Raw genomic sequence first — 24,871 nt, 5'->3', positions numbered from 1 at the left:
GCATCAGGGGCTAGCAGCGCTTAGATGGATGAGGATGACGCTACCTCCTGTTTAATTTCTTCGCGGCATACGGCGCACGACCTAAGCTACCAATCCTGACAGGAGCACGTCATTTTCAGCTCAGGGGTTGGCCACCTGATCATTTTTCTTCCAACTAACCCCGTCGATAGCTGTGATTAATCTCCTGGCTCTCTGATATTTTTTCCTCGGAACTAACCCTGGTAGTAGTATGATGGCTAATAATCTCCTGCGTGGAATGGCCAGGATTGATGAAGCGATAAGGATCGGAGCGACCGCCATGCCTATTCGACACGTGGCGCCCGTCTTGTAGATACAGATAATTTTCTTCCGAACTCTCCCCGTCCTAAATGACCATTTATTTTGGATTTTCTAAATACATAATTTTTACTACACATAGATATATATTATGTTTAAATACGTAGCAAAAATTACGTAAGTCAAAACGAATATTAGTTTGGGACGGAGGAGCAGACGATACAAATACATTGGCAGTGAAGACAAACTACGAGGAAAGATCGAGCGATGAGTAAAGTAGGAAAGCTCGATACTACTAGTATACGAAACGTGCTCCCGTTCACACGCGCGTGCCCGTCGTGCTAAAAAAAACTTCACAGGACAATTTCAGCTAGCACGGCTCAAGCATGACGTACGGTGTCGTTCCTTGCCCTGTTCATTCATCCTTGTCGCCCAAGACTGGTTTGACCCGACCATCGCGGCGTCAAAGATACGGAGCCGGCGCTCTCACTGCCCGCGGCCCCAGGCAGGCTTACTACGGATACGACGACCAGTCTTCCCCCTCCCTCCCGTGCCTTCTGGTGGATGGAACCGCAAGCGCCTGCATCACCGTGGGGCCCACGTCGTTTCCTTAACACCGTCAGCTCCGTCTGGACGCGGACCCTTCCGCGGTTCCCGTCCCGCGCTCCCCACGGCCGGTGAGGAGGCTAGCAGAGACGACACGACACGACACGCACGCCAAGCGCGTTAACGGAAGGTTCCCGTCCTTTTCCATCCCGTCTTTTCAAACCGTTCCAGACGGAAGAGTCGTCGGGGGGACGACGCGCTCGTCTGCCTTCCCCGGCGTAGAGTGCACGTGAGCACATCCCCCTTCTCCTGCCCCGCCTGTGTATATAAGGGCAACGCATGCACGCGCCAAGCCCAACAACAACACATCCAACTGCCAGCTCCGATCCGACCTTCATCCTCTCGCCTCCCCGAAGATCTTGAGCTCATCGATTCACCATCCGCTTGGTCCTCATCAACCACCTCCAATCCCCGTTTCGTCCATGACGAAGCACCCGAGAGACGCCGCCGCCGGCGACGTGACCCTGTCCCTCGCGCTCTCCCTCGGCGGCCTGCTGCCGGGCGAGCACGGCGCCAAGAAGCCGCGCCGCACGGGCGGCGGCGGCGGCGAGGGCGAGTTCGTCTGCAAGACGTGCAGCCGCGCCTTCGCCTCGTTCCAGGCGCTGGGCGGACACAGGACCAGCCACCTGCGCGGCCGCCACGGCCTCGCGCTCGGGATGCCCACCACGGCGACCCCGGGCAAGCAGGCTGCAGCCGCCAAGGACCCCAAGGCGCCGGCGCCGCATGCTGCTGCCAGCCACCAGTGCCACGTCTGCGGGCTCGGGTTTGAGATGGGCCAAGCGCTCGGCGGCCACATGAGGCGGCACCGCGAGGAGGCCGCCGCCGCGGCGCAGGCGCCGCCCGTCCTCCTCCAGCTCTTCGTCTAGAGCTGATTTAGTCCATACACGGAGACTTGTCTAGAATAATTCTTAGCATTTATAGTGTCCATTATTTGTAAATTGTCGCGCATTCGTTGACATTTGTTGGGCACATTGCCCCATTCATTCGTTCATTCATTTATACATGTATAAAAACTATCCATTGATTCCTAATTACTTGAGTCCGCTTTTTTGTTCCAAATGACCTTTACCTTCTTTAATTTGTGCAAGCGTGCACCTGATGATCATCTGTCTCGGTTGATGTCTTTGTAAGAACAATACTCGTGTAGCAACAGTACGTAACCAATGTTCTCATTACTATTGGTCGGAACTGGCTAAGATGGTGTGCACGGATCGGCACGAGCTGAAATCACTTAATATCCTATTATGTTGGGTAGTATGGAAGGAGGGCAACGCTAGGATCTTCGACCACAAAGAAGTGACTACTCAGCAGGTCACACAGCTCATTAAAAATGAGGCGTCCATGTGGATGATGGTCGGAGCAAAGCACCTGGAAAACCTAATGTATCGATCTTAATGTCTATTGTTGCGCCCCCCCCTAGTGACGGGCGGGGGAATCACATAGCTCATTAAAAATGAGACGTCCATGTGGATGATGGTCGGAGCAAAGCATCTGGCAAACCTAGTGTATCGATCTTAATGTCTATTGCTACGCCCCCCCCCCCTCCCGCCCCCCTGACGGGCGGGGGAATAATTCTTTTGTGTCGTTTTTCTTTTTTTACAGCGTTGCTGTAACTTTGTACATTTTTACATTTTTAACCTCTAAATGTCTTCATCCTCTTTTTAATATAACATGCAGCTCTCCTGCCAATTCTTAAAAAAAATAGTTCTCATTACTATGTTGGTAACGTTGAGTTATACAAAATGTTCAAATCGCTCTAATGGGTTTGTTGTTTGAACAAATACTGGGATGCGTGAAAAGTTTCCACTTTCCAGAGACAAGTTGAGTAAATCGTTGGGAATTTCTCTTGCTGCACTCATGAGGATCCTTATGGGTCGGGGTTGTCTAGAACTTTAAATCGAATCAGGCGATTGGTGTGCAGCACAATACTTCCATGCCAAAACATGTAAAGGTAGGACGTGTCTCTTCTCGGCCCCAAATAAAAGTGCTCTGCCTAGCCTCTTCGAAGACTCTCCCGGTTCAGTCCATGTAGAATTTGGAGGGACATTGCGGTGCCAGTTCTTGCCAAACATTGCGTACACTGTACCGGATGCCAACACAAACAAAGAGATACAGTAGCATGTATCTTCTGTACACAATGAAATGTTGGACGGATGCGCTTCCACAGACTCCGTGCTGCAAATCACTTTGGGCCGCCCGTGCGTGGACGATGCACGCAGCGCACAGCCCAGGCCCCCCGCACTCGCAGGCCCGTTCGCGCGGCTCTTCAGCAGCAATCAGCGAAATCCCAGTGCTCTCATCTTTGTTCTTCTAAAAATAAGGAATGTTGTTCACGGAAGACGAAGCGCGAAAGAAAAAAACAGATGGATTGAGCGACGGGCCTGGACTTAGCCCTCCTCTCTACCATCTACTGGCTAGACCTCATACTGCTGGCTAGACCTAATCCTGCACCTCCACCACCACAATCGAGACCCAATTCAGTATCTTAATAGCCTAGTGACGGTGAGGGCGTGAGGCGGCACCGCGGCAGGCGGAAGTTTCCTTTCCCCCTTCGGCGCGTGCGCGCGGTGTGGCTAGGAGCAAGCACTGGCGGCTAACTGTTTCTCCCCCGGCCACCTCCGTCGGTCCCTCCCCACCGTCCAGAAACGCGACTGGCAGATGCCGTGCTGAATAGACCGCGCGTCGCTGCATTATCGGAGGCGGTAGGCACTCCCTTCCCAGGCCGGTGTCTGTCTGAGCTGGAAGTACCGAACCCAAATCATGGAAACCAAGCAAGAGAGTCGAGTGGCGAGAAGACACGCATGCGTTGCGCCGACTGCCGAGCTCGGTTCGCTGCCACATGAACACGCATCTAGAACACTCTAATCAGACATCAGCCGCCGCGGTGCTCCCACGTGTACACCTCTCCTCTTGTTCCTCTCTCTAATTTACTTCCTCGATGGGGACATCTTGACACGGCCATCCAGCTACTATTAAAAGCACATGAGCTAGACTCTGATGCACACTGCAATCCTTACTCCTTTTGCGAGCTTGCTGCGATCGTTCAACCCCCCCAAAATCCATCCATCTGAACTGAATTTCGTCAGCTTGATCAGTCTGCAGCCCGGCTCCGATCATCAGACATGGTGCGTACTCTGCACACTTCTTGATTTCGTATTTCAGTTGCGGCTGCCAGGTTTCCTTCAGGCTAACGATGGACGTATGAGAGCAGGCGAACGCGGCGTCCGGCGTGGCGGTGGCGGATGAGTGCGTGGCGCGGTTCCAGGAGCTGCGGACGGGCCGCGCCCACCGCTTCGTGGTGTTCAAGGTCGACGACTCCCAGCAGCAGGTGGTGGTCGACAAGGTGGGCGCCCGGGACGCCGGCTTCGGCGACCTCACCGCCAGCCTCCCCCCCGACGACTGCCGCTACGCCGTCTACGACCACGACTTCACCGTCGGGGAGGCCACGGCCGCCGGCCCCGGGGGAGAGGCGCCCCGCAGCAAGATCTTCTTCGTGTCGTGGTCCCCGGCGACGGCGGACGTCAGGAGCAAGATGGTGTACGCCAGCTCCTGCGAGGGGTTCAAGAAGGAGCTGGATGGCGTGCAGATCGACGTGCAGGCCACCGACCCCAGCGAGCTCACCCTCGACGTCCTCAACGACCACGTCTCCTAATCAAAAAAGCGATCGGGATGTACACGTACGCATACGTATGTCGTACGGCGTACAATACAAGTTTGTGTGTGTGTGCGCGCATGGACGTACGGTACTGTTGCCTGAGTCCATGCATTGTCGTGTTTGGATTGTTTCCTGTGGATTGTAATGTTGTTGCTGTTACGTGCACGAATAATTGATGGTTGGGCTTGGCTTTACTCGATCAAATGCACTGTCATCTCTAACCTGGTCTGGTCTCTTTTATCTGTGCGTGCACGTGGTGTCCATGCTACTGAACAGCAAGGTCTCGCATCCATCCATCATTAATGTCTGGCTTTCCTCTGCTAATGCTCACAGATCAGATCATCAGCTTGCATGATTATTGATTAATGCTACTGCTTCGACATCTCACAAGAGCGCGACACGATCGCTGAGCCGCCGAAAGAGATAATAAAAGAACGGGGACAAGGCCGGCGCCACGGCCCACGGCCTACGGTCGGTGTCGATGGATGCTTGCCCTTTCCTCTTGGTTCCGCTGATATTTTCTGCAGCCACCATTCCTCTAGCCTCCCCACACCGAAATCCCTTTCGCAAAAAAAAGGAAGAATGGAAATAAAGAAGCAGAGAGAATCTCACAAAAGAATAAAATGGAAAAAGAAGGAGCTCACAGCGAAATCGCACTGCGTTGCGTTGTGCCATGATGTACGTTCACGTGCCACGGCAGCAACCACGAACTGCCCGTGTTTTTTTACTGTCTGTAAAAAAACATTCCAGTACCATTTATACCAAAAGAAGAAAGGAAAAAAAAGCATTTTCAGTACTACGTGAATTTACCCTGGCGACAGCATGCCGCGCTGACGTGTCGCTCATCCCAGCCGTCGGCCCACCAATCCGACGACTGCGGAAGCTTGCCGCGGCCGCAACGCCGCGAGCCCACCCACCCCACCGGCCCACCCCCACCGCACCCCGCAGTACGCGCAGCGCGGTGGAAAACCCGGCGACCACATCAAAACGCGAGCCGCCCCCCGAGACTGGTCCCTTCCCCCTCCTCGCTTCGCTTCTTCGCTCGCTCGCTCGCTCGCACAGCGGATTCCCTCCTCCTCCGCCGCCGCAGCCTCCCGGCTTCGGAACTCGCCCGAGATGGTAAGCCCTCGCCTCCCCTCCGCGCTCCTCGTGCTGTGGTTTCCGCAGATCGGTGCTGGCGTCTGTTTCGCGGTTGATTTTGGGTTTCTGTTCGTACGGCAGTAGCGTAGGGTAGTGGCTAGAGGCGTCGGATCTAGTTGGATTCGAGGGGGATCGAGGTTGTCTCGGTTGTTTCATGCTTTCCTCGGGAGGGAATTCCCGGTTTCGTGTGCGATGGGGAAACTATTGGGAGCGAAGTTGGGGCGGGTTGACGGGATTCCGCGATCTTAGATTTGGATGTCGGGAGTTTCGTCTAGCTCTAGCTGGAGGTCCGGGAGTGGCGCGCGGCGCTTCGGATCCGCGGTTGTATGGACTACCGGGTGAAATCGAATTGTTAGATCCAGGTTATGCGAGATGGGCTTGGTGTGGAATCTTAGCTGATCTGTGTCTGATCGCCTGATTAGATCGTATAATTGCAATACATCTACCTACTTAGCTTGCGGAATCGAAGGGCAACCAGCTGTTGTGCTATCCTGTTGGTTCTGGTGTGGATCTGTACTGTTGGCTGTAGCAGCAGTAGCACACTAGCACTGCCATTGACCATGAGCTGGGCGGTCGTGCTGGAATCTCTAGCATTAGTAAACTCTACTTGTGAGTTGTCTCATGAGAAATGCCATTCGTTTCCAGAGATTTTAGCACTCCATATTCAAGGCTATGGACCCTGAAGTGTCTATTATAGTAGTTTATGTACTTGTTCAATTCCAGCCTGGTTTAGGATACTGGGGGCAGTTGGCTCTGCCATGCAAAAATAAAAATGAGTGGAAGCAACCACCTTTCTTGAATTACTACTTCAGTAGTACTTTGAATTGACATTAATGTTGTGTTACCTGTTAACCATGATGTTGCTCGTGCTCGCAGGCAAACGCAAGATCAGGAGTCGGGGTTAATGATGAGTGCATGCTGAAGTTCGGCGAGCTGCAGTCCAAGAGGCTGCACCGTTTCATCACTTTCAAGATGAATGACAACTTCAAGGAGATTGTGGTGGACCAGGTTGGGAACCGCGAGACCACCTATGAGGATTTCACCAACAGCCTACCTGAAAATGACTGCCGATACGCCATCTATGATTTCGACTTTGTTACTGCAGAGGATGTCCAAAAGAGTAGGATCTTCTATATCCTATGGTATTGCTTGTGCACTCCTCTCCTGTTTGCATTCCTTATTACCCGTGCTTGCTGCGAAGCTGCTCACCCATGAGATGTGTTACTTCTGAATTGCAAGGTCCCCAGACACCGCCAAGGTGAAGAGCAAGATGCTTTACGCCACCTCAAACCAAAAATTCAAGAGTGGGCTCAATGGCATTCAGGTGGATCTGCAGGCTACTGATGCTAGTGAAATCACCCTTGATGTGATCAGTGCTCGAGCACGCTAGGCGTCATCTATGTGTTTCATGCTCCTGCATCGTGGACCCGCCTACTACTGTGGATTTGTATGCCATTATAGACTTGGTGCTATGAAAGACCGCCTGATGATTTATGGGTTTGTTGCTGTGTAAAAATATCCTCATGGCTTTCCAGAAGACCATGAAGGTTTGGATCTGCCATGTACTTCCTTGTTGTCTGCCAAATTATGTATGGACTATGCCACTATGGACATGTGTTGCGCTGTTCAAGTTACTAAAATAAGTAATTGATATGCTCCCTATTCATGATTCTGTGAGGATTGCCTGGATATTGGAGAAGCTCGAGTTGTTCAGCAAAATTTCTACTGCTGCAGTGCTGGCGTGCTGCTATGTACAAACTGTAGTGTGATGCAAAACTTCTCAATTTCTTCAGACTAAAAATGGATATTGGAGAAGCTCGAGTTCAGCAAAATTTCTACTGCTGCAGTGCTGCTATGTACAAACTGTAGTGTGATGCAAAACTTCTCAATTTCTTCAAACTAAAAATAGCGTCGCTCGTGCTCGAACCCTGTGTGGCACAAAAAGGACAAAAAAATGGCGTCGCCCGGACTCGAACCGGAGACCTTCAGTGTGTTAGACTGACGTGATAACCAACTACACCACGACACCTTGGTGTTCTTTCCAAGATGAAATCTTAATTTATTTATTACACAGCATCGTAAGCTCACGACCATTATCCCATCTCAACCTCGCCATGGTTTAGATTCAACTGATCTGCTACCCTGCTCCCTGCATTTGTGCAAGATTAATGCGCACCAATGCATCTCGGAGCATGTCTCAGATATACAGCTAGTATACGGGTAGGGGTAGCCATAACTTCTCTTTTCCCAGAAAAAAAAACAGACAGCATATGTGTGAAAAGAGCAGGAGCCAAGTGTCAACCTGCCAAGCAATCTGTTGCCCAGATCAAACCATCAATATCACCATAAGAATTTCACAGCACTACATGAAACTTCAGCACATGATAAGGGTGAAGCCAAACATGGTGAAAACAGGCGATCAAAAAACACAAAACACAGATGGAGCATGAGTGCATGACTTGGGCCTGGCAATTTTTCACATGAAATGGTACATCGCTGTTTGGCGCACAAAGGGCTATATCCAGTATTCGTCAGGAACAAATGAAACAACACGAAATTCAACCATGAAACCAGCGGAGCCCTTGATAACATATCCTTGTTAATGGTTTTCAGAACCGGCGGAGACCGCGATTGAATATCCTGGCCGACGGGCACTCATATGACATGTGCCCCCTCCCACCGCATGTGTCACAGATGATGGTTGCCATGCAGTTGCGGCTGATGTGTCCTGGCTGGCCACAGATGCGGCAGAGGATATCACGGAACGGGCCTCCCTGTATCTCTGAAGCCAGAGTTGTCTTTGGACAGCTGCGGGCTACATGACCAGAGACATTGCACAGGTTGCAAACCGGGTCGTTCTTGCACTCCCGAGCTATGTGTCCAGGTTGACGGCAGTTGTTGCAGGCCCGTTCATTGGTGCAGTCAACAGCAATGTGGCCTGGCTTAAAACAATTGTTGCATAGCTTAACGTTAGACCCTGAAGTAGGGCAATCTCGTGCCAAATGACCCGTTTTATTGCATGTGTGGCACAGGGCCTCATTCTTGCACTCAGTGGCAATGTGCCCAGATTCCTTGCAGTTCCAGCAAACAGTTGCTGAGGTGCATTCTGCTGCGAAGTGGCTATTGAAACAAAAAAAAAGGGGGCACAGTTACAGTTCAGTTTAAACAAATACTCATATCTGATGGATGAAATATGGCATCTAGCAATTAGAAAAATAATACTCTCTACAATAATAAGATAAATGCATCATGTTTCCAACAAAAAGTAGGATGAGTGCAGCTATATGAATAGTTTAGCTGATTTATTTTACCCTGGAAGATTACAGTTATTGCATGTAGCCGCAGATGGGCAATCCTTAGCGTAGTGTCCAGGTCTCCGGCAGTTCTTGCACATAAAATCCCTAAAAAATCATTCATGTTAAACATGTTTGTTTTTCCATCTGATGCTGGAATATAATTCCAATAGGAACAAAAAACACATCAACATTACTACATACAAAGAGCAAAACCATGTTTCAATTAGTGGGAGATGTGGATGTACACTCCCAACACACAAGTTCAAGTCCTCCTCACCTCAGATTGTTCCTCCTTGGTTAGTTGAGTCCACACCCCAGTACCCAACCCCAATAGGTTATCGTGGTAGGGAATTTCCCTTTCCCAGTGGAGACCCATGTTGTGTCAAGACACACTTTGCACCTTTTTGGCTTATGAGGTGCTACCATACACCTTAGTAGATTTATCACAATCCACAAACATAAGCAACACTACGCATCTTCAAAATAACACAGTTCAGTGGGGAAAACATGTGCCAGTAGAATAATTACAAGGCAATCAGGTGAGGAGAAAGTATGGAGTTTCAGGAACACTGCCGTGTTCATGGTATTTCAGTAAGTCCGTGATTATGAGAAATGCCTGGAGTGGATTTCAACCCCTTATAGTGAGGTGCTGTCCAAGCAAGATAAAAGACAATTCCAGGTTTCCTTAAACAGTACTCCCTCCGTTTCAAAATGTAGGTCGTTTTGGCTTATCTAGACATAACTCTATATTTAGATGCATAGCGAAATATATGCATCTAGAAAAGCCAAAACGACCTACATTTTGGAATGGAGGGAGTAGTTTCTTGCCTAGAGTCATGAGTTACAAATCTACTTAGCCCCAATAGTTCAGATCTTACAGCACCTGGCAAGTGGTAAGTTCATTAGCTCTGCTGGCAGAAACACCGTTAAGAACATCTCTACCAAAATCATAGTTCTGTCTTTCTAGATTACAGACACCAGTTCACTCTGATGTTCATGAACTGTGCCATTATAGAAGTGCAATTCTCATGCTAAAATGATTTTGAAATTTAGTGTTTGATAAAACACCCCTATGAATACTTCATATTTTCCTTCAAACAAATAAACTACCGCACCTTTCTTAGATGTTGTCTCGTGATTTAGCAATCATTTACTTACTGCACCAACAGCACATTTAAAGGGAGAAAAAGGAACAGGCCATGGAAGCAGACCAAATAGTGTTTCTGAAATAGAACTATCCTCCACATATCTATTGGAACTAAGGAACAGAAAAAAGAGCAGATAATGATGTGCATTGGCTGTGAAGCAACCATTCATTTTGTTTCCTTTCAGAACTGATTCAAGAAAATTTCCTGGATATGCATGCTACTTGCGCGGTTTATTTTCGGAAGAACTATTGGGATATTGGAACATATGATCGATCATTTTATTTTATAAGCAATGGTGTAAGCTTGACATGTCATAAGCAAACTATATTGTAAAAGGGTGGGCATTAGATACACTACTGGAGATAGGTGGAAAAACTTCATCCATCAACACAGTGCTGATATTGGCATTATAGTGAATCACTCATGTAACATAAAGTACAAAATGGTGTCCGAGAAAAACATAAAGTACAAAATGTAGATCTCTGTCAGCATAAGACCAATTGCAGGGAAGTTATAGAACAAAAGACATCACTTGAGAGCACACCTGTTGCCACGTCGTTCTCTGCGACGGTATGGGCTGCGGCTCCTGCTGCGACTGCGACTGCGACTGCGGCGGGGTGCACGTTCACTGCGCAACCTATCTCTTCGCCTAGGACTGCGGCTCCTGCTTCTGCTGCGACTCTGGCTCCTACTCCTGCTCCTGCTCCTGCTTCTTGATGGACTCATCGAAACTAACCCTAATGTAAGAACATCAAAAGGAACTTTGAACAGCCAGTCCCAGAGTATTTACAGAAGAAAAATGTGTAACAATCAGAACCTGTAAAAGTAATGGAAAACCGAATGCCTATCCCCTTCCAGCAAGCCCTATCCAAAGAAACAAATAGCTCACAAATAGCCCTGTGGGAATTTCGAATCTACACTCCCTGCGAAGAGGGAGGTAAGAAAAAAAAAACTGACTGCTCTGCTACCCATCCCCAGCAAACAAAGCATCTCAGTAGTCAGTCAATAAACGGCATCAAGACCACTTAAACCTAATAAACTTAAATGAGTTGTAAGACAACCCCCTTCCCCAATTGCTGATCGATGGAAACCAAACACCTTGATTTCACCCATCAACAGCTCCCAATGGTATATATCACAAAACGGAGCAAGAAATTCAATCCCAAGTGTCACAAACAGTACCTTTCGAGGACTCATCCCGACTAAGAAAACACTAGAATCAGTCGTGCCTAGGGAGTAAAAAATACGAACGAAATCGAATCATAGAAGCCAAGCTGAGGAGAGGGCGAACCCTAGGAAGCCTCCGGGCGGAAGCGGATCGGGCAGAATGGAGGTGGCCTGGCGCGAGCGCGAACCCTAGTTTGGGTCGCTCGAGTAGGAAGCCAGCGGCGAGGTGGCGGAGGCGGACAGCGGAAGCAGCAGCTTCCTGCTGTGGTGTGCGGGTGTGCCTACGAGGATCTCGCGTTTCAGGTTTCACCACCACGCGGTGCCCGTTCTCAATACGCAGGCCGGGCCAGGCCGGTCCGGAATTGAGCCCGTCATCATGACCGGATTTGGTTATAACAGTGGGCCAACATGGTCATGGACTCTCCCTGCCGCATGTGAGCTTGGGCTTGAAGCCGGGAGCGATGATTATTATCCTTGGGAGTTGTGACAATCAAATGAAGTGTGTTTTCTGCTCAGCTCTTCATACGTGTTTTTTTTAATTTAAAAAAAAAACAAAAAAAAACACGTATGAAGAGCTGAGCTGAAAACACACTCGAGTCAGTGTGCTGCGGATGACAACTTGAGATTGGGCTTTGAAATGTTAACCAACAACATTTGCCACACATAATATATTATTCATTTGCGGTCACAGTTGGGAGCCAAAGCACTATACGCCCGGTCTGGAGATAACGGCCAGAAACTGCCAAGAAAAACAAGACCCCTAGGATTCTAGCAGCAACACATGTATATATACCCTATCACACAACTGACATCCTAACAATCTCTAAGCTCTATTACAGGAGAGCAGGCAATTCCAGAACCTCAGGCACTGGACGGGACGGATGTTGGGTCGTTCATCCCAGCCAGAAACGCGATGAAGATGCAGATCATCAGCAGGCCGATTATTGCGGCCCTGATGGCGTTCTCGCAGCTGTAAGGTGATGTGATCTCTGCTTCGTCGAAGTCGAAGTCTGTGACAGTTGATCCGTCATCAACACTTAATAGGCGAGGCTGGCTCTTGCTCCCTTCCCCTGCCTGTATTACTGAACTATCACGAGGCTTCTCACATCGCGGGCACCTGCATTTACCGCCCAGAAATGCGGGCACAACCTGCAGGAACTCTGCCAATGTCTTCTTGTATGAATCTCCCTCGAAACGCAGCTTCTGCTTTGTAGACGGCTTCAGGACCTGTATGGAATTAAGCGATAAGTACCGTATAATGTAGCAATCCAACAGTGCAAAGTTTTTTTGTCATGTTAAACCACTCTGTAGTCAACCTTGGCTGGTCTGTATGAGTTGATTACCAACTTTGGTTGAAAAACAAGTTGTAGTTACCACAAAACCAGCACAAGAAGTGCGGGCTGGAAATTTTTGGCATGAAACTAAAAGTTGAGGTGGATAAATAGTCCTTTCCAAATTTGAAGCAGCCATGCTCATGAAGGAATCAGGTCCGAGTCCCACTACCAAACAAGGTCATGAAAAGCTCATGACTACATATAAAAGGCATCATAATGATCTATACAGGACGGATCCGTTGATAGCAGGTAAATGCTACTCCATGAATTTTATGACTAGAAGACCGAAAATGCAAAGTGCCATCTTTTCAGATGTTTGGCTTGCCCCATTTCACACGTAGCACCCATCAGGATTCGGGATTAAGGGCAAGTCTCTATTGTTCATGAAAGTTACCACACAAGAGCGTATGTGGTCGTTGGATTAGAAAATTTGCATACCATTGACCAAACAATATCTCCATGATCTAATATGCATGTTTAGAACAAAGATATTGTGTTGTCAAGAGAAACTGGAGATGTTACAATGGCTTGACAAATAATGATAGCACAAGTCATGTGTGTTGGGTGTAGTTGGTGGTGCATGCGCACCTTATCTATCTATGTAGTAGCTACTTATTTCTAAATTACCCCTGCTACATACCCCTGCCTTATCTCTATATGTACCCAAACTGCTATCTATGTGTGGTTAATGAGAAAGAGATCATTTAGGCCAACAATTAGTATCTAGAGCCTAAATCTTTCCCACCTACCCCTCTCTCCTCTGTCCCATGCTCCAGCCCTCACCTGGCCGAAACCCTAGCCGGCAGTGCAGGCCCACCCCGGCGGCGGCGCGACCCTCCCCGGCCATATCCGGTCGACGACCTGTCCCCTCTTCCCTCCCTTTACGCGGATCCGGTGTGGGAGGCAGCGAATCGGGCGCGGCGGCAGCGAATCGGCGCGAATCAGCATGCGCGCGGGAGGCAAAGGCGGCGGCAGCAGAGCAGCTGCGCACGGGCAGCTCCCTCTTCCTCACCCTCATCACAACTCCAATGGTAGGCTCCAAGGGCTCCAGACGGCTAGTGGGAGTCGGCGGCGCGGGCCTCGTGGACGTCGCAGCTCTGGTGGTCAGCGCGCCACCGTCGGCTGGCGAGGTCCAGGACCTCGCAGGTCTCCTCCTCTAGCAGCTCGATTACTTCAAGTGCGCAGCGCCGCAGGATGACCGTCGAGGAGGAGGAGCGGTGTGAGGAGGCGGCTGCGGCAGCGCGGCGCGGCACGCATCGGGAGGAGGAGCGGTGCATGGCGGCCGAGGAGGAGGCAGCAGCGGAGCGGCGACAGGCACGGCGTGCGGCTGCGGCGCGCGAGGAGGACCAGCGGGCGGAGGCCGCAAGGCGAGAGGACTGGTGGTGCGCGGCGGCGTTGCGCAACGTCAAGTACCGCGCGCGCGCGGCCATGGAGACCGCAACGGGGCGCGCAGCCGAGGCAGCCCGCCTCGCCGATGAGGAGGCACAGGCGGCAGCGGCGACTGCTACCCAGCGGCGTCTGGAGGCGGACCGGCTACGTGAGGAGGCGGAGGCGACGCGTGAGATGGTGCGGCGTGACGAGGAGTTGAGGCGCGCGGCGCAAGGCGCCGATGCTGAGGCGCAGGGCGGCCATCCCGAGCCGGAGGGGGTCGAATCGGCAGCGGAACGCGGAGGTGGACCGGTGGGTCCAGGAGGAGCTCCGTCCACGAGTCCGGCCTCGACTCCGGGCACCGACCCCCGAAGGTCATGAAGACCATCATCCGGGAGTCTGTCGGCAGCACGCAGTGGCCAATGTCGACGAAGACCAACTACATGATGTGATTCTTGGTGATGAAGGTGAAGCTCCAGGTGCAGGAGATGTAGGATGCGGTCCAGTACGGCGACGTCGACAACCACGAGGACCGACAAGCGCTCGAGGCGCTGCTCGCCGCAGCCCCGATGGAGATGGCGGCCAACCAGGGAAGAGGACCGCCAAGGCCGCTTGGGACGCTATCGCTGCGGTCCAAGTCAGTAGCGACCCCGCCCGCAAGTCCACTCTGCAGAAGCTTCGACAGGAGTGGGATCGTCTGGCTTTCAAGCCGGGCGAGGACGTCGACGACGCCCTCCGCCTGTCCAGCCTGGTGCAGCGGCTGGAGCGGTACTGCGACAACGAGATCTACGAGGAGAAAGCCGTTGCAAAGTACTCGCAGCTCACCATCTCCATCGAGATGCTGCTCGACCTCTCAGCGTTGTCGATCAAGGAGCTGACGGGGCGGCTCAGACGTCTGGCAGGCCTGTCACCATCGATGGCAAGCTCCACCTCACTAAGGAGCAGTGGCTCGCCCGCCAGAGGGAGCGGAAGAAAGGGGAGCCTTCTTCCTTGACAGACGGCTGCAAGCGCATCAAGGCGCCCAAGACGCGAGGAGGCACCGAGGGCGCCGTTGCCGACGAGCGCAGGGCCGCAAGAGGCGACACCTGCCACAACTGTGGCAAGACTAGCCACTAGGCTAGGGAGTGCCGCCAGCCGAGGCGCGGCCAGGTCCACGTTACGCAGGCTGCGGAGGAGCCGGCTTTGTTCCTTGCTCACGGAAGCATCGAGCTATTTCCAGCGGCATCGGCGACGACAACTCTCCTCCACCTCGACGAGCCGCGCTCACACGTCTTCCTCGACGACGGCACCAGCAACGACAAGATCGATGGCTGGTTCCGCAACAGTGGTGCCACGCACCACATGACCGGGCGCCGGGAGTACTTCTCCGACCTGAACGTCGATGTACGCAGCTCTGTCAAGTTCGGCGACTCTTCGGCCGTGGACATCAAGGGCATCGGCTCTGTCGTCCTTGTCGCCAAGACTGGCAAGCATCGACTCCTCACCGGAGTCTTCTACATCCCCGCGTTGAGAAACTTGATCATCAGCCTTGGGCAGCTGGATAAGAGTGGCCCACGCGTGGAGATCGACGGCGGAGTGCTCCGGATCTGGGATCGACGACAGCGCCTACTCGCCAAGGTGGAGAGAGGGAGCAACCGCCTCTACGTCCTCTACGCGGATGTAGCGCAGCCTCTCTGCCTTGCTGGCCGCCACGATGACAAGGCTTGGCGGTGGCACGAGCGCTTCGGGCACCTACACTTCGAGGCCCTGCGGCAGCTCAGCACCAAGGAGATGGTGCGGGGCATGCCGTGCGTCGACCACGTCGAGCAGCTCTGCGACACCTGCATCATGACGAAGCTGAAGCGACGCCCCTTCCCTCTCCAGGCAAGCTTCCGAGCCAAGGAGAGGCTCGAGCTCGTGCACGGCGACCTCTGCGGGCTGGTGACATCAGCTACTCCTGGAGGGCGACGCTACTTCCTTCTACTCGTCGACGACATCTCCCGGTACATATGGGTGATACTCCTCGACACCAAGGGAGCTGCTGCGGACGCCATCAAGCATGTTCAAGCTGCTGCGGAGAACGAGTGCGGCCGCAAGCTGCACACCGACAGCGGCGGCGAGTTCATGGTGGCTGAGTTTGCATCATACTGCGCCGCTGAGGAGATCCAACGCCACTAGTCCGCGCCGTACACCCTGCAGCAGAACGGCGTTGTCAAGCGACGCAACCAGACGGTGGTGGCCATGGCTCGGGCCCTCCTCAAGCAGAGGGAGATGCCGGCCATCTTCTGGGGAGAGACGGTGCTGACAGCCGTCCACATCCTCAACTGCTCGCCCACCAAGGCTCTCGACGGTATGACACCATATGAGGCTTAGTATGGGCGCAAGCCGGCGGTCGCCCACCTCCGCGTCTTCGACTGCCTCGCGTACGTCAAGGAGCTTAGCCACGTTGGCAAGCTCGACGACAGGAGCACCCCAAGGGTGTTCATCGGCTACGCTGAGGGGTGAAGGCCTACCGGATCCTCGACCGGGAGACACAGCGTGTGCACACGGCTCGTGACGCTGTGTTCGACGAAGTGCGAGGTTGGGCGTAGGGCAAGATGGTGGATGACGGCTCGACTTCGACGTACGACGACTTCACCGACGCCAAGCGTGCTTACCCCAGTCCCCAGGTCTCCATCGACTCCAACGAGCACTTCACCGACGCCGGCGAGTCCTCCACCGACTCCGGCGAGTACTCCTCCGGGCGCGGCGAGCACTCCACCGCCACCACCACAGCTGGCCACGCCACACACTCCAGCCGACAGCTACTCCTCCGAGCACACCTGCACCAGCACCGGCTCACAACGAGTACAGCCCGGTGGAGTTCACCACTCCGCTCTCTCACGACGAGGACCGCGTCGACGCGTACCACAACGGCGAGCCTCTAAGGTACCGCACTATGGAGGACACCCTCCTGATCACCACGTGATCACCCTTAAGTGGGTGTACAAGCTGAAGAAGGATGAAGCTGGTGCTACTATCAAGCACAAGGCTTGCTTGGTGGCACGTGGGTTCGTGAAGCAGGAGGGGGTCGACTTCGACGATGTCTTCGCTCCTGTTGCACGGATGGAGTCCGTGCGTCTCCTCGCGCTAGCAGCCCAAGAGAGCTAGCGCGTCCACCATATGGACGTCAAGTCGGCATTCCTCAACGATGACTTGAAGGAGGAGGTCTACGTCCACCAGCCACCGGGATTCGTCATCCCCGGCAAGGAGGACAAGGTGCTACACCTACGCAAGGCCCTCTATGGCTTGCGGCAGGCACCGCGTGCTTGGAATGCCAAGCTGGATTCCACACTGAAGACTATGGGCATCGAGCAAAGCCCGCACGAGGCGTCCGTCTACTAGCGGGGCAACGGAGGTAATGCCCTGCTGGTGGGCGTCTACGTCGATGACTTGGTGATCACGGGCACCAAGGACGAGGAGGTGGAAGCGTTCAAGGAGGAGATGAAGGCCGGCTTCCAGATGAGCGACCTGGGGCCTCTCTCCTTCTACCTGGGGATCGAGGACCAAGATGACTCCGGCATCGCACTCCGACAGACCGCCTACGCCAAGTGCGTCGTTGAGCTGGGTGGGCTCATCGACTATAACCCGGCTCTCACTCCGATGGAGGAGGGGCTGAAGCTGAGCCGCGACAGCACGGCTGAGGAGGTGGATGCTACACAGTACCGGTGCCTTGTGGGGAGCCTTCGTTACCTCACCCACACGCGGCCAGACTTGGCGTTCTCCGTCAGCTACGTCAGTCGGTTCATGCAGCAACCGACGACCAAGCACCACCAGGCCGTCAAGAGGATCCTTCGCTACGTTGTGGGGACTCTCGACTACGGCCTCCACTACCCGAGGTGTCCCGGGGCGGTACACTTCATCGTCTACAGTGACAACGACCACGCCGGCGACATCGACACCAGCAAGAGCACGAGCTGGATGCTCTTCTTCCTTGACAAGTGCCTCGTCAGCTGGCAGTTGGTCAAGCAGCAGGTGGTGGCCCTGTCCAGCTGTGAGGCTGAGTACATCGCTGCTTCTTCCGCTTCGACTCAGGCTCTCTAGCTCGCTCGGTTGCTCGGTGATCTCCTTAGCAGTGGAGCTCAGGGTGGACAGCAAATCCGCTCTGGCTCTGGCGAAGAACGTCTTCCACGAGCGAAGTAAGCACATCAGAGTGAAGTACCACTTCAACTGAGGTTGCTTGGAGGAAGGGAGTGTCAGGGCGAACTACATCAACACCAAGGATCAACTCGCCGACCTCCTCACCAAGTCCCTTGGAAGGATCAAGTTTCAAGAACTTTGCTCTAAGATTGGGATGGTCCAGCTGCCACTCAAGACACGCAAGACTTAGGAGGAGATTGATAGCATAAGTCATGTGTGTGTTGGGTGTAGTTGGTGGTGCATGTGCACCTTATCTATCTATGTAGTAGCTACTTATTCCTAAATTACCCCTGCTACCTACCCCTGCCTTATCTCTATATGTACCCCCCAAACTGCTATCTATGTGTGGTTAATGAGAAAGAGATCATTTGGGCCAACAAATAATACACTTATTAAACATAAAAAACTAGCCCTTAGTTGTAGTGAAAATACTTTGTAACCTTAGCATAATAGGCATAATTACAGCATGGAATGCTAAAATTTCATTGCCTAAATGGAACAGGTGGAGCTGAAAACACAATACAAAAGGAAAGCAATGAGATGAAAGTGGGTGAAAATATATCTTACTTGAAGAAACGTCTGTGCAATAACTCTGACAACTGGAGGAAGGCGGACAACAAACAATACCACGAGACGATTTGGGTAGTTTTCTTGAACTACAGTGATAAATGACCTCATCATTTGCATCGGAAACCTGAATGGAGAAATCCCATGGCAATCCAGCAAAACGGTAATTCTTGGATCTTCTTCATTGGTCAAATTTACAACACCGTGGTCAATTTGAGAAACTGAATTGAAAGACATCAGTGAGAAAGTAGCCACTTTTCTTGCAAGCCAATCAGAGGAAGGAAAAGGTGAAAACAAGTTATACTACCCTCTTCAATGGTACGAAAGCCAAAGAAAAAGCACATCAAAGATCACACGTTTTCTCTCAGAATAGCTAGCACCCAGTTTACAAAGAGAAGGATATGCCTTTGAAAAGCACCACAATGTCAAACTGAGCAAAAGACTTTCACCAGTAGAAGATATCTTGCTGGCAGAAAGATACATTGCCCATACTACATGTGAGTTTGACTACCCAGCTCTAAACTTTGAAGTCATAATAAAATTATCAAATAGAAAAATGATGATTATTAAGAATATACAGAAATAAATGTACAGATAAAACAGGTTGAGGAATTACCTACTGCTTGCCCGAAACGAGGTCTATCACGCGGTGGTATACTAGCACATGCAGGTCCAAGACGAATTACTAAACAAGGCCGAAGCATTGTGTCAAATCCATGCCAAAAGACTAAGTGAGACCACCTATCAAGTTCTTGCAATGTAAGTATGTGAAAAGTCTCCCTCCAACGAATTGTCTTCTTAACCGAAGAGAGTAAACTTGAAAAGTCACCATTTGCTGCGACATAAAATCTGCGCAACTCATCTTCTGTGAACCTGAAACATCAATCTAGGTTCAGTTTTGTGGAAACGGGTCATTCATTTCAGACATGTACTACCTTCTTGATAAAGAAGTCTATATGGCTTGATTGAAAGACTACAGTGGCAATAGCATTCATAATAAAATGATATCATATCTTCTCTATTTTTGTCTTGAGTTAATAGCATTACAAACAAACTCAAAGAGCTACTCAGGGCCAACTCAAAGTCTAAAGAACTACCAACATAATATAACAGCAACTTTGTAGAATTCAACAAATTCAGAATTTAGAAGCTGCATCTATCCTGACCATAGATCACATAGGCAGTTACATATTTCTGCATTCTATCACAACTTCACAGGTAAGTTCTCTTCTTAAGGATAAACTGCTGCTCCAATATCCTGAAGTACAGTAAAAAAAAAACACTGCAAAATCTACATGAAAATGTTTTCCAGCTGCATAGAGTTTTTTCATAGTTCATATATTGTAATTATACTCTCAACTCAACAGTACAAAATATGATGCACATGAATAGCAAAGAATATAGTAGAAAGTAACCTCTCGGGCAAAGTGATGCCCTGCTTCTCAAGTTCTCTGAAAAGTAACACAAGCCAATTCTCTTGCACGATTTCCTTTGTGCCATCAGCAACATCCCTAAAACAAGCCAAACCAACCGTGTTATTGAAAAAGGCAGACTTCATTTTGTACTGCTATATCTCATTACTGGGATAGGATGCCAAAAGAACTAGAATAGTACGATATTATGATTCAACAGCAAGAAACCAGCAAAGTACTGTATAAACTAAGAGATATTCATGGGCCCATTTCTTAAGTTTTAACCAACCTTGTGCTGGAAGTTGATGCCGATTCATTTGCTTCAGACGGTGTCTCAGAATGTTCTGTATTGCTGTCCGGTTCATCATCACGCTTAGAAGACCGCTCACTTAATGTTGTTGTGACTGACAGAAACAACAGTGGCGTGGATAGTTTCTGCATTTGAGGAAAGATCATCAGTTGTTTGAGGTTTTTTTAGGAAAATAAATTCCAATTTGGAATGCAAAAAGTATGTAAACAAAACAAAATGCCGACTTGGAATGCAAAAAAAACTGATGTGCTACGCAACCCATTCAAGTACCCAACAATGTATCAAAGAAGAAAAATATCCAAATGAGAGAATAGGTTTGATTGAGCATCTACAACGCACATTAATTGACCTGGGATGCTCCACATAAGTACAGATTTTCTCATGAAGTGCTCAGCAGATATTAAACGAGGCATGCCCATTTATGGTCGCTATTCTAAAAGGTAGCTGCCTAGTCCGCTTAACGGTGATTATGAGCTAGGCGCCGCGCCATGCCACGACCTACCCTAGCACTTAGCACATTTTAGGAAACTGTTTGTGGTTTCTTAATCTGACTAGAAGCTCAGATGATGCTTCTAGGAGCCCGTTGTGCAAGATGTCCAATGCCCCAAAACGAACTCCTAGTTTTATGCCAGCTCTAGGCAAAGTAGAATTCTTCACATTGAGAAGACTGTGAGTCAGAACATTTCACCATGGGACACAGGTTAATTCTGGAACTGTCATGGAGCTTGGCAGATAAAAAGAAACTATAATACAAACTGATACACGGGTCCATTTGGATAAAACCAGCACAGAGCTCGTTCTGCTGCCAATGTTTATCAAAGGCTATGAAAATATAAAATACAATCTAGTCAAAGCCTAAAGTACCCTCTCTTATTGTTGTAGTTTTTGAAAAGAAAAAGGACTATTAAAAACAGGCTGCAACGGAAAGAAAATTATGATTATGACAAATATAGACAGATTATGTTGCTGGATCTATGTTAATTTCTTGAGGAAATTGCTCCAGGTTATCATTTTTGAACCACAAATAAGCTATACATCAGAACAGCAGACAGGTTATGATTATGACTAAAGGAGACAAATGTTGACACATTATAGTACTTAGCAAGCAGAAGGTAGCAAATGCTAACTGGATAACTGGTAACGAAATAGCATTCCCTCTGCCTCATCTACTTCATCTACATGAAGGAATAATACAATATCCAGGCCAGTGGCATTTGTGAAAGTACTAACTAATTTCAAACGAAAGAAAGAAAGAACATGCACTTTGAAGACATGAGGAATCAAATAACCTGTATTCCTTGCACAATAAATCTGAGTGGTGCCCACCGTTGAATCCAGCTAAATGGAGGGTACACAAGAATTTGCAATGCTTGGACAGAATTCCATATGAAAGGGCACCTTGCTTTGGAAACTCTTCTTACTGCCTCAAGAACAACAACCTTAAGCAGAAATGATGCCGCATGACCTAGTGAATCCGCACCCAATATCAGCTGCCTAGATGGCACGATGCGATTCACACGCTTGGGTGAAATGGCTTTTGCTGGAGAAGCAACCAATGTGCCCTGGTACTTCCTGTCATTTCCTGCTGCGCTTGAAGGTTGCAAGTGCTTGCTTACATTGGCCATTGCTTAGAAGCAAAAGCTGAGACAGAAGAGAGGCCTGCTATTCACAGAATCACATGTACCACCAGCTTCAGCAAGAATAAACCAGGTGCCTCTTACCACTGCATTAAGATTATGATGATCAAATTTATGTCAAATGTAAGAAATGCGCAAGCAATAAACAGCCATCATGCATATCAATAAATGAACTCATAGTCCACATAGAACAAACTGAAGCAATTACAGGCCTAACTGTAATGAAAAAAAACAAGTACTAGAAGGTGTCAATTTCATTTCAGGCCTAACTAAGCAATTTCAATATCCTAGTTTAGGCTTAACGTTTTTTAACTATTTTCCACCGTTAGGTGTTAACACAACCCGGCTAGTTCCTTCAGCACATGGCAGGGGCGGAGATAACGAGGGGAACGGTGTTTCAGTTGGTTGAGCCCCAATTTATATTTGGGAAACAGCTGCAATTACAACCCCGCCAACCACCATCCATCGAACAAATCGGCAACTAACTAGATGAATGGCGCGGAGTATCCATCCCAGGGTCTAGATTCGATTGCCGATTGGTCACAGCGTATGCAAAGATCCTATTATAGAGCAAAAACCAAAAAAAAAGCTCACTCGGAGAACAATCCACCATCAGAGCGATCCAGCAGTGCTTCCTTACCAACAATGAAGAAACCAATCCAGGCACGGACGGACCTTCACTCCGCGCCGGTTCGCCAGAGGGGCGAGGAGGAAGACGGCCACAAGAGAAGAAAAAAATTCCCTTGTGGTGGTCCCGTTGGGCGGGCGGGAGCGTGCTTAGGGCTGGAATGCCCCTCGCCGCGCGAGGAGCGGGGATCGGAAGACGGCCGCGGATCTGAGTGTGTGGGGGAAGGAAGCGGGAGGAGTGACGCACACGAACACTCCCCACGGGGGAAGAGGGAAAGAGGAGGAGGAGATTGGAGGGGCAGCCGCACGCAGAACAGACAGGTCGCGGAAGTGGGCGCGTGTCCTTCTCGTGCTACGCGTGGTGGTTCTGCGTGGCCGCTGCAGCATGGGCCCAGAGGACCAGAACAGTCGAGCACTCGAGTGGTTGCTGTTGGGCTGGGCCCGCTCTCCTGTCTTCGGCGATTCTCCAGCAAGGTCTCTCTTCTTTCTTCCCTGGGCTTTCCCTGGGCTTGTTCTCCCTACACCTCTCTCTCGCCTCTCCCCATCTCGATCTCTCTAATCGAGCAGGTGGTCAAATGGTTAGCTAGGCAATCCACCGTTCCTCTAAGAATCGCCTAAAAAATTCTAGGCGTTTCCTACATTCCAAGCGTTAGGTGATGTCAGCGGAACATAAAGAACGTCATTCCTCCAAAATTCCCTGGTTCTCTTCTTTCTTCCCTGGGCTTGTTCTCCCTGCAGCTCTCTCTCTCCTCTCTCCATCTCGATCTCTCTAATCGAGCAGGTGGCCAAATGGTTGGCTAGGCAATCCACCGTTCCTCTCAGAATCGTCTAGAAAATTCTAGGCGTTTCCTACGTTCCAAACATTAGGTGACGTCAGCGGAACATAAAGAACGTCACTCCTACAAAATTCCCCGGTTCTCTTCTTTCTTCCCTGGGCTTGTTCTCCCTGCAGCTCTCTCTCTCCTCTCCCATCTTGATCTCTCTAATCGAGCAGGTGGCCAAATGGTTGGCTAGGCAATCCACCGTTCCTCTCAGAATCATCTAGAAAATTCTGGATGTTTCCTACGTTCCAAACGTTAGGTGACGTCAGCGAAACATAAAGAACGTCATTCCTCCAAAATTCCTTTGGAACGACTACAATCCAAACGGGGACGGAACATGAAGAACGTCATTCCTCCAAAAATTTCTTTGGAGCAACTGCAATCCAAATAGGATCAAACTTTGTCTAGACCTTGTTGAGTAGGAAGTAAAGCACACAATCTGACAAACAAGCATGCCCGGTGCAGGTAGAGACAAACCCAACAGATAAACACGGTCAGATACACACTGACTCCAAATATACATACATGTATTTGACAAGATCAATGTTGGTAGCTAGTAATTTTAAAGCTAGTAATGCAGTAATAGTAAGCACTAAGCAATCAACTTATCTTATTGTAACAAGCGAGGGTTCCTGTTAGTGTCTATAAATTCTGACTAACCTCTCTTCCTTCGCAATAGGCAAGCTCTTCACATGTATGGTGAATACACAATGATGCTTTTGACGTCCACACCCACATCCTTCAACGCATGGAAGGTTCTGAAAGATAAGATTAACCTCCTATCAAGGTAGATCATGGCCACTTGGATTGTTAGGCTGTCGAGAGTCAACTGCAAATAATAATGTAAGATGTATCATTGGTGTCCTAGCACAAACAAATCTTACAACATATTCACACGTTAGATTCCAACTAACCACATATGTTGTGAAGTTATGATTTTCAAAGTCAATGATTATATGGTGACACAACTTCACCGTATCATAAAATTCATGTTCTCCAGTGCCAACACCAAACTTGTAAGATTCATCGAAACGGTTCTCGTTGATGAAAATGTCCTTCCAACTATCTCTGTTCTTCAAAGTATCTCCGCTTATTGTAAGCTATGTCACGTTGACTTCTTCATGGTCTTCAATGATAAACGTATAGTCCATGTTAAAGAAAACTTTCTTGAAGATTGCACTTCTGAATATTGAAAAGTAAGTCTTTTTTAGCCTCACAGTCTGTCAAGATATATATGCATATAAAGGTCAATACAAGTTCACACTATCCGATTCTACGACTAAACATCAAATTGATATTAGTATGCCATGAATACTGTTAAGAAATCAACACCCCCGACCATGACACTG

The 24,871-nt window shown here is 49.9% G+C and overlaps 5 protein-coding genes and 1 non-coding gene across 7 annotated transcripts; 3 read left to right on the top strand and 3 right to left on the bottom strand.

Annotated features, from left to right (window-relative positions):
- Window positions 1–1,167: 1,167 nt before the first annotated feature.
- LOC117839682 (zinc finger protein ZAT7) lies at window positions 1,168–1,913 on the top strand. The gene has a single exon (XM_034720071.2). The coding sequence runs from the start codon at window positions 1,305–1,307 to the stop codon at window positions 1,746–1,748; it is 444 nt and encodes a 147-aa protein (XP_034575962.1). The 5' UTR covers window positions 1,168–1,304; the 3' UTR covers window positions 1,749–1,913.
- Window positions 1,914–3,614: 1,701 nt separating this feature from the next.
- Window positions 3,615–4,741, top strand: LOC117839374 (actin-depolymerizing factor 3). The gene is made up of 2 exons (XM_034719690.2): window positions 3,615–4,007; window positions 4,094–4,741. The coding sequence occupies exons 1-2, from the start codon at window positions 4,005–4,007 to the stop codon at window positions 4,532–4,534; spliced, it is 444 nt and encodes a 147-aa protein (XP_034575581.1). The 5' UTR covers window positions 3,615–4,004; the 3' UTR covers window positions 4,535–4,741.
- A 725-nt stretch (window positions 4,742–5,466) lies between these two features.
- Window positions 5,467–7,349, top strand: LOC117840690 (actin-depolymerizing factor 3). The gene is made up of 3 exons (XM_034721210.2): window positions 5,467–5,656; window positions 6,554–6,819; window positions 6,917–7,349. Exons 1-3 carry the CDS (start codon window positions 5,654–5,656, stop codon window positions 7,065–7,067), a joined length of 420 nt encoding a protein of 139 aa, XP_034577101.1. The 5' UTR covers window positions 5,467–5,653; the 3' UTR covers window positions 7,068–7,349.
- A 283-nt stretch (window positions 7,350–7,632) lies between these two features.
- TRNAV-AAC (transfer RNA valine (anticodon AAC)) lies at window positions 7,633–7,706 on the bottom strand. The gene has a single exon. It is a non-coding gene; the product is annotated as a tRNA-Val (tRNA).
- Window positions 7,707–8,124: 418 nt separating this feature from the next.
- LOC117840689 (uncharacterized) lies at window positions 8,125–11,590 on the bottom strand. Of its 2 annotated transcripts, XM_034721209.2 has the most exons (5): window positions 11,413–11,590; window positions 10,939–10,985; window positions 10,666–10,858; window positions 8,989–9,078; window positions 8,125–8,797 (listed from the first exon to the last, which is right to left on the bottom strand). In XM_034721209.2, exons 3-5 carry the CDS (start codon window positions 10,845–10,847, stop codon window positions 8,287–8,289), a joined length of 783 nt encoding a protein of 260 aa, XP_034577100.1. In that variant the 5' UTR covers window positions 10,848–10,858; window positions 10,939–10,985; window positions 11,413–11,590; the 3' UTR covers window positions 8,125–8,286. The 2 variants fall into 2 exon arrangements, with proteins under 2 accessions (XP_034577100.1, XP_034577099.1); XM_034721208.2 differs by lacking the exon at window positions 10,939–10,985 and having other exon boundaries at window positions 11,413–11,588.
- Window positions 11,591–11,926: 336 nt separating this feature from the next.
- Window positions 11,927–23,018, bottom strand: LOC117840688 (phosphatidylinositol/phosphatidylcholine transfer protein SFH3). The gene is made up of 7 exons (XM_034721207.2): window positions 22,715–23,018; window positions 21,727–22,160; window positions 20,417–20,562; window positions 20,131–20,226; window positions 19,332–19,588; window positions 18,716–18,936; window positions 11,927–12,515 (listed from the first exon to the last, which is right to left on the bottom strand). Exons 2-7 carry the CDS (start codon window positions 22,060–22,062, stop codon window positions 12,150–12,152), a joined length of 1,422 nt encoding a protein of 473 aa, XP_034577098.1. The 5' UTR covers window positions 22,063–22,160; window positions 22,715–23,018; the 3' UTR covers window positions 11,927–12,149.
- Window positions 23,019–24,871: the final 1,853 nt, after the last annotated feature.

The sequence above is a fragment of the Setaria viridis genome, chromosome 9 (genome assembly GCF_005286985.2).
Source record: "Setaria viridis chromosome 9, Setaria_viridis_v4.0, whole genome shotgun sequence".
In the NCBI taxonomy this organism is placed as follows: Eukaryota; Viridiplantae; Streptophyta; class Magnoliopsida; order Poales; family Poaceae; genus Setaria; species Setaria viridis.
This window is presented reverse-complemented; position numbering and strand designations above follow the sequence as displayed.

Coding starts and splice junctions, on each gene's coding strand:
- LOC117840688 (XM_034721207.2), bottom strand. CDS start 22,062: ATGGCCAATGTAAGCAAGCACTTGCAACCTTCAAGCGCAGCAGGAAAT. Junction 20,227..20,416: donor GCATCAACTTCCAGCACAAG/GTTGGTTAAAAC, acceptor GGCTTGTTTTAG/GGATGTTGCTGATGGCACAA. Junction 12,516..18,715: donor TTGCACAGACGTTTCTTCAA/GTAAGATATATT, acceptor AATTCCATACAG/GTCCTGAAGCCGTCTACAAA.
- LOC117840690 (XM_034721210.2), top strand. Junction 6,820..6,916: donor AGGATCTTCTATATCCTATG/GTATTGCTTGTG, acceptor CTGAATTGCAAG/GTCCCCAGACACCGCCAAGG.
- LOC117839682 (XM_034720071.2), top strand. CDS start 1,305: ATGACGAAGCACCCGAGAGACGCCGCCGCCGGCGACGTGACCCTGTCC.
- LOC117840689 (XM_034721209.2), bottom strand. CDS start 10,847: ATGAGTCCATCAAGAAGCAGGAGCAGGAGCAGGAGTAGGAGCCAGAGT. Junction 9,079..10,665: donor AGAGAACGACGTGGCAACAG/GTGTGCTCTCAA, acceptor ATGATTTTTTAG/GGATTTTATGTGCAAGAACT. Junction 8,798..8,988: donor AATAACTGTAATCTTCCAGG/GTAAAATAAATC, acceptor TTGTTTCAATAG/CCACTTCGCAGCAGAATGCA.